The sequence below is a fragment of the Octodon degus genome, unplaced genomic scaffold (assembly GCF_000260255.1).
Source record: "Octodon degus isolate 3935 unplaced genomic scaffold, OctDeg1.0 scaffold00092, whole genome shotgun sequence".
Lineage (NCBI taxonomy): Eukaryota > Metazoa > Chordata > Mammalia > Rodentia > Octodontidae > Octodon > Octodon degus.
Genome location: NW_004524668.1, coordinates 2494345 through 2502481, shown reverse-complemented (window position 1 = coordinate 2502481; position 8137 = coordinate 2494345). Strand labels below are relative to the sequence as shown.

Here is an 8137-nt window from a genome sequence, read left to right as displayed (position 1 = left end):
AATAGTAAGACTGAGAAAAGCAAAAATCACAAACGTAGTGAGAATTACGACCCCAGCAAAATTCAAGCTTTCCACTGTAAGAGACGATAGCAATTTAGGTAACCATTTCCCTAAGTATGCCCCTTCCCTCACTGGTAACAGGATTTCTCTGAGGACATACATTGGGAACATGTACATTTCCACAGGAATTACCTCTGGGGAGAGGATAGGTCCAAAGGGCTTCCTGGGTCCCTGATATGCTCTCTCCCACCAAGGTTATCCCTGACTCTCCCTCCCCTGCTCCTCTGGTCTCCTATGGCACTGACTGAACCTTCCTCCAGGCACTCAGGACAGACTCCTGCCATCCTTACTTAGCTCCTATGAGGGGCTTCCAGTCCCTTGCCAGTCAGCAAACCAAGTCATCACCTTTACTTCCTTGGTACCTAGTACAGAGATGGCACAGAGAACTGACCAGAGCACTCAGGGTCAGACAGACCTGTCAGGTGATGCAGGGCACTGCCTTAACCTTTCTGGGACCCAGGACAGGAAGAAACTGGCTGACATGATTATCTTAATACCCCCTCACTCTGCAGTGCTTCATAATTAAAAACAAAACAAAAACCCTTTAACAACTCAGTGAAAGGGCCGGCCAAATAGCTCAGCAGATTAAAGTGCCTAATTCGGCAGAGCGCAGCGGCCTGGGGTTCGCAGCGGCCTGGGGTTTGATCCCTGGCCTGATGCGCCTACCTGCCCCTGGGGCATGCCGACTGGGCATGGTGCTGTGTGCCTGTAATCCCAGCTCTTGGTAGGCTGAACACAGGCAAATCACTACAAGTCTGATCTACGTAGTAAGACCCTCTAGACCCTGTACTAAAATACAAAAAAACCCAGGGAGGTAGGCAGGGAGGAATTATGAGACCCATTTTAAGAATGAAACAATTGATGTTCAGAGAAGGAAGATAGGCAGATGGACTTTGGAAGTAAGAAAACAGGACTGGCAGTTACAGCACTTGGGAAGAAATGCCAGTCTTCCCTCTACCAAACTGTGGGAATTTGGAAAGTCTCAGATCCCATCAGCGTCCGCATCTTAAATGAGAGAGTTCCTAGCTGACTCTGTGGCAAAGGTCCTTCAGCAGAGGTATTCAAGTCTCCTTTGACCGGCCTTCCCTACAGGGCTTGTCAGAAGGGCTGCAAATCGTAGGACAAGGTTGCTCCTCAGTTCCAGGAAACTGGAGTATGAAGCCTGGGGATGGGTTAGTCATACTTAAAACTGTGAGGGGGGACAGCATCAAACTATGCATATGCTCAATATAACACAATATACAAACGCAAATGTAAAGCCAAACAGGAAACCTCAGGAAAATCTAATCCAAAGGGCAGACTTAACTTTTAGGATTCCTGACATGCTCCCTCCCCCCAGTCTGAAGAGATAAGTCATATTTGGGTGCCCCAATTCTTTCTATTTAAAATCAAGCCCTTGCAATGAACAGAGATCCAAAGGCAAAGGAATACAGAGTTTGTCTGGCTGGTACTGCAGCAAAAGCCCTCCCTGACCATCAGACCCATTCTAACAGTTCCCCTCCCCCAACATAAAGTGCTCTCACCCATGAAGCCAGGCAAAATCAGATGAATGGTATAAATGGATATTTCTGTCCATGGAGAAATATTTCTGTCCACTCTCACAATGCGGCCTCGTCTCCTGCTGATCTAACCTTCTAATGAACAACCTGAAGAGGAGGGGGAGCCATGAAAGTCCTGAAAGCGCGATTGGCACTGAGCTCTTCTGTCATGAAATGTGAAGCATGAAGACCAAACCCCTGGAAACCTCTCAAAATGAGGCTGTGTAGGGGCCGGCCAGATAGCTCAGTAGACTAAAGCGCCTGCTTTGGCAGAGCACAGCAGGCAGGGTTTGATTCCCAGCGCACTATGCCAGCCCCTCCCCCAGAGTGCACTGAGATGGTGACTGAGACTGGGCCTGGTGGCCCATGCCTGTAATCTCAGCGTTTGGGAGGCTGAAAATAGGTGGATCAGTATGAGTCCGATCTATGTAATGAGACCCTGTACACCCTGTAGACCCTGTGTAAATTCATAAAATAAATAAATTAATTAAATTTAAAAAGAAAAAGAAAACGAGGCTGTGTAGTACTGTGTCCCTCTGAGAGCCCTAGCAAAATAACCACATTCACAGGCCGCGAACTCCAAAACACTGGTTCTGTTCAAGAAAGGAATCCCAAGCCCCCTGGCTGCTTCTTAGTTTTCATTAAACCTATACTCCTACACTTAAGAGAACTGAAGACCCAACAGACCCACTCCCCACCTGAACAGGTCTATCAGTGAAGCGCGCAGTAATTGTTCCACTTACCAAGACGCATGCTTTACACACATTCCTTCATGTAATACCATAACCCTGAGGTAAACATTAGCCCCATTCTACATATGACATGTTAAATCACATGGCCAAAGTTCAATCCCTGGTTCCGCCAAAAAATAAAAATAAAAATAAATCACGTGGCCAAGCTCACCCGGTTTGCAAACTCTGAACACTGCCAAACTCTGAACCCCGGTCAGCCTCCCCCAAAGCCCTTGCTTTTTGTACAGTCTTCTATCATCCTTTCCAAAGGAGACACACAAGACTCAGGGGAGAATAAGAACCATTTCCCAAGACTTAGCTCAAAACAACCAGAGTTTTGTTATTGTTGTTTTGTTTTGTTTGAAACGGGGTCTCCCTATGTATTGTTCAGCCTGACCTTGAACTCACAATCTAGTCCAGGCTGGCCTTGAACTCACAGCAAATTCTCCTGCCTCAGCCTCCAGGGCGCTAGGATCACAGGCATGTACCACCATGCCTAGTAACTATGTAGTTTCATATTTGACATGCGGTAGGAGCCAAGGACAGTTACGGTGAAGGATGGGAGGCTAGAGGTACTGCTGAATGTTGAAAATGCCACCTTAATTCAGGGCATCCTCTGGAAGGGAGCTGAATAATCATATTAGTCTCGTTGGCCCAAAGCCACAGGGTGTTTGCCCAAGATTATTCCCTGCAGAAAAGCCAGGGAAGCTGCAGCAAGTTCAGAGACAAGGAATGAACTCCAGTGAGCACGGGAATGGGGTGGGGCAGCCTGCAAAGGAGAAGAAAAGGCCTGGGAGGCTCCGCTGGGAAACACAAAGAGGAGAGGGGAGGGGAGAAGAGCCTATAAACTTGCCAGCAGCCGGGCCAAGGTGAACCCCGGCTCCTGGCGCCTTCCCATGCGCATTCATTCCGTAAGGTGAGCCAAGTCTCTGAACCAGGAGCCAGGCGGCGGGAGCCTCCCTGCAGCCGGGAAGACCCAAGTTCAGGACTGAGTCTACTTCTCCGAAGGGGAGTGGCTGGGGCAGGGGTTGCTCACTGGTGGAGTTCCGAAGGTGAAAATAGAGCTGTTAGGAGAGGAGCAAACACAGGTGACGGGCAGGTCTCCCAGAGCACTTGGGGGATGTGCCCCGACCTGTGGAGCCTCTCACCGAGGTGACCTCGAGGTCCCTCACAAAGTCCCTCGGGCCGCCCGCAGCCTCTATCGTGAGGAGGCGCAGACGTTGGAGATGCGCTCAGTTCCCACAGATCTAGGGAGGGGCGGATTTCTGGGGCACCACGACGGGCCATCGCAGCTCGGGTCACGCCTGGAAAGGTCAACGCCAGGCCGGGCACAAACCTCGGCCCCTCCCGCCTCGGCCCCTCACCTCTTCCCGCGCCAGCGCCGCCCCCCGACACCGGGGCATTTTGGCGGCGAAGGCGGCGGCCCCGGCTGCGGAGCTGAGATCCTCGGCGGTGACTGCCAGGAACTCGGCGACGCTGAGCTGCTCAGGCATGGCGGACGCTGGGCTGGGGCGCGGGGACTGCTGGACTCGGCGTGGGGGGCTCTGTGCTGCTCCGCGCTGCGCTGGCCTCAAAGCCCGCAGCGGGTGCCGTCCGGGCCTCCACAGCCCCGCCCCCCAGCCGCTGGCCTAACTTCTCGGCCCCGCCCACAAGGGCTTTGACTTGGCCCCGCCCCCAATAAGTCTTCATTCTCCGGGCCCCGCCCCCAAGGGGCTCCCAGGTCTCTCGCCTTACTCTTCGACCCCGCCCCAACGCTCCTAATACGAAAGTCCCCGCCCCCTGTCGACCACGCCCCTAGACTCCTCCCAGCTCCGCCCCCGCCCCGCCTCCACCGAAGCTCTTTCTACCTCCTAGCTCAATACTGCTTAACTGCTTCCTCCACTTCGGCCCCCCTCTCTCCTATACTCAGACCTCCCCTCTATCCACGGTTTGCTTTTCCTGGTCGCCAAGGGTGCCTTCCACCCCTTAACCGTCTCACCATCCCCCAGGGCGAATGATGAACTGGAGCTGAGAGGCTGAGGCAGGAGGTTTGCCCGCAGTTCAAGGTCAGCCTGGGTTACATAGTGAGTTCAAGGCCAGCGTGAATTTACATAGCAAGACCTTGGATTTTAAAAAAAGTAATAATAAGGAATGCCTGAGTTCAATCCCTGGTTCTGAAAAAAAAAAGACCTTGAGGTGCTCTGGAAAAGCCAGAGAAGCCCTGGGGTGGAGATGATCAGTTTTGGAGTAAGAGTCCTAAGTCCCTGAAGTGGCTCTGTTGTTCCCAGATTCTGTGCTTTTGGTTAAATGGCTTCCCTGGTTTTTTTTTTTTTTTTAATTTTTATTTATTTATGTGTGAGTGTGCGTGCGTGCGTGGCCAGCTCAGCCCACCAGGGGGCGGGGCTGGCTGGCATGTGGTGCTGGGGGATTGAACCGTGGTCCCTGTGCTTTGCCTAGCTTGTTCAAGTAGGTGCTTTAGACCACTGAGCCATCTCACCAGCCCCTGCTTCCCTGGTTTTTGATTAATCTATAGACATTTGATATCATGTCAGTCTAAGTTTATGTTTATTTTAAACCAAAATAAATGAGAATGGGGGAAAGATGTAAAGATCCCAGTGTTTGATGTACCTAATGAAAATATTTCTCAGTGTCATGATTTTTTAAAGAGAATCTGGGTTTTTAATGAAGCCAGGAGTTGAACCAGGACCTCATGCATGGGCTGTACTGCTAAGCTCTGTGGAACAACTGCTTGGACAGTAGCCACTGCTATCATGGGATTATTGTGTTTGATTCGGGTCCTAGGCGAAGGGTGGGTCCAGGATGTTGCTGGGGTGGGACAGTGGGGAGGATGAGAAATGAGCACAGAGAAGCCCTGGGAGCCAGCCCCTGTGCCACCACCAAGGATAGCGGCAAGAGCTCAGGGGGAGGGGGGTTCCAGATGAGTCAGAACCGTGGAAGGTTTTAAGAAAAGGCACAGGCTGGAAGTGGTATTGCACACCTATAAATCCCAGCACTCAGGATGCTGAGGCAGAAGGATTGCAGAGAGTTCAAGGCCAATTTGGGCTACATAGTGAATTCAAAACTAGCCTGAACTATATAGCAAGACCCTGTGTCAAAAAAAAAAAAAAATCAGAAAAGGAACAGTATGATTTAAAAAGGGATGGAAAGGAAGGCCAGGAAGCTAGCAGGGGGCAGCAGCAGTGGAAGCCCAAAGAATAGTGGTGGCTCCAGCTACAAGCATTGGTTTCGATGGAGAGACAAGGAGGTCAGGGGGAGAAATCAGATTGGTGCCGGCAGCCCGGTATTCTCTTAAATTCCTCACATTCAGGTCTTTGCTCCCATAAGCCACTGAAACTGCTCAGTCAGAGCTCCACGCGGCCGAATCTGGTAGTCAGGCCTCCTGGGAGCTTCCTCGCGGCTCCTCATGCTCTGCTTTCTTAATGTTCCTTGACTGAACTAGGCATGCTGCTGCCCCAGGACCTTGGCACTGGCCGTGCCCCCTGCCTGGCATGCTCTTCCTCGAGACCTCCACATGGCCCACTCCCTTGCTTTTTCAGGTCATAGTTCTAACACTGCTCTCTCAATAAGGGTATCCTAACCACCCTGTTTAAACATCACTCTAGACTCCCCACCCCACCACTGTTTGTTTTTTGTTTTTTGCAGAACTGGGGATTGAACTCAGGCCCTTGCGCTTGACCGCTTATTCTACTGAGCCATCTCCCCGCCCCTCCACTGTCAATCACCTTCCCCTCATCTTTCTATATTTAGCACTTAGCACTTTTCTGCATTCTGCTTTTCTTACATCTACTGTTCGCTGATTGCACCTTTATTAGGGGCTTCTTTGTTTGGGGCCGGAGAGATGGCTGAGTAGAATAAGCACTTGCCTGGCAAGCACAAGGGCCTGAGTTCAATCCCGGGTTGCACCAAAAAAATAAAAATGACAAAGGCTTTCTGGGGAGCCAGGCTACTGTGCCCAGAAGCATAGACTCCTTTAGTTTCAATCCTGTCTTTCCTCTCTCTGAGGTCAGTAGCTTAATCTCTGGGACTTTATTTCTTCATTTCTAAAAGGTGCCTCTGCAGGGTCTTCCAAGCACTACCCCTGCAAGTGCCAGCAGACACAAATCTTAGAACCCCAACTCTTAAATTCCCTTGAGAAAAACTGGATCCTTTCAGGCTGGACCAGCCCAAAGCTCCCCGTTGTGCGATTCCAGGTTTCTGAATTGTAGTCTGTGCCCTGGAGCCCCCTAGCGTTGGACAGTGCACACAGTGTGCGCGCTTGATGTACCCAATGAAAATGTTTCATTAGGTACATTCATAGGTAAACTGTGGGTGCAGTAGCCCAGGGTGGCCACTAGGATGAGCCAGGCTTCCTGTGAGCTTGCAGGGTCCGCCCACACCCGCAGAGGACGAGCGCAGCTGTGGAAACCTACACTCATGCACCAGGGGACAATTTCCAGAGAAGAAGGGTGTGGACTAATTACAAAAGTCTGTAGTTGTTGTCAGATTCCCAAATAGTCTATGAATTCATACAAAGTTGGAACTTGCTGAAGGGATACTTGTTTTATTGGGTTTTGTTGTTGTTGTTGTTTTGTGTTTTAGGGAAGGATCTACAGGGTGTTCGGGGTCTCACTACTAGATTAGACTTGTACTGATCTGCCTGTTTACAGCCTCCCAAGAGCTGGGATTACAGGCACGCGCCACCACGCCCAGTCTCTAAAGAGATAGTTGGTGAGCACATAAATATATCCACATGAAGAGTATGTAGGAGAGCTGTTGGCACAGCTGGACAATTCTGAAGAAGTGCACTTGGGGTGGCGTGGGTGTCCTAGGCCATGAAATAATAGTGCAAATTGTGATATTTATCAAAGACTTACTTTCTGTAGGTAAGCTGAGCTCATTACATGTAATAATACATAGAAGCCTCTCAAAGACAGTTACTGCTCCAGCCAGCGAAATAGCTCAGCAGCCTAAAGTGCCTGCTTAGGCAAGTTTAGGCAAAGCATGCAGGGACCAAGGTTCAATCCCTGGCACCACATGCCGTGCCAGCCCCACCCCCAGGGTGAGCTGAAGCGGACACACACACACACACACACACACAGACAGTTACTGCTCTAGTCCCCATTCTGCAAAGTAGGAAGCTAGCACAGGGATCAGGAGAGTGCTTGTGACCCTTGCAAGGTCACCATTAACAAGGACTAGAACCAAGACACAAATGCAGGCAGCTTGGCTGGGAGCCAGCATCCTCCGGTTGTGCTTCCATCTCCTCAGCCAGGTGAAAGCCAATCCCATGAGCGGGGTGTGGTGGCGCATGTCTGTAACCCATGCATACAGGGGGCTGAGGTAAAAAGATAGAAAGTTCAAGGCCAAAGCCAAGAAAGAAAAAAAGAAAAGAAAAAGCGCCTAGGTAGGACACTGAGAAGGCAGGATGGGGCGTCACCCACAATCCACCTCTCAGGGATAGGATGTTCAAGGCCCTTTAGTCATGGCCCCTGCAGGAGCCAGGAAAGACCCCCAGCACCTTGGGTGCAGCTCACTCGAGTGCAGGGTGTCCTGGGTGGTCTAGTGGTCTCTTTCCTCTCCTTTCTTTTCCCCTTTTCTTCCTGTGCATGGGACAGAAAGGCTACTGCTGATCAAGCCAAATGCCCTACACACTCAGCCCCTAACAAAGCCTCTTCATGAGCCTCACAGAGAAGGGCTTGGGTTTGAGTCTGTCAGAGCTCCTCATTCTCTTGGGTGAGCCTCAGTTTCCTCCCACAGAGAATGAAAGTAGTAACGCCTGTCTCTGGCTGGGAGAAGGCGTTCATAGAGTGCGCAGCACTGTAAGTCGCA

At 50.9% G+C, this 8137-nt stretch overlaps 1 protein-coding gene across 2 annotated transcripts in view; it reads right to left on the bottom strand.

The window, feature by feature from the left end:
• The window catches only part of Asap3 (ArfGAP with SH3 domain, ankyrin repeat and PH domain 3), a 49619-nt gene extending 45678 nt beyond the window's left edge, over positions 1-3941 (bottom strand). For both annotated transcript variants that reach the window (XM_004637735.3, XM_023722555.1), the window contains exon 1: positions 3694-3941. In XM_004637735.3, the coding sequence (XP_004637792.2) occupies positions 3694-3822 (129 nt within the window). In that variant the 5' untranslated portion in view covers positions 3823-3941. The remainder of the gene's footprint in view (positions 1-3693) is intronic.
• Between the last annotated feature and the right edge of the window lie 4196 nt (positions 3942-8137).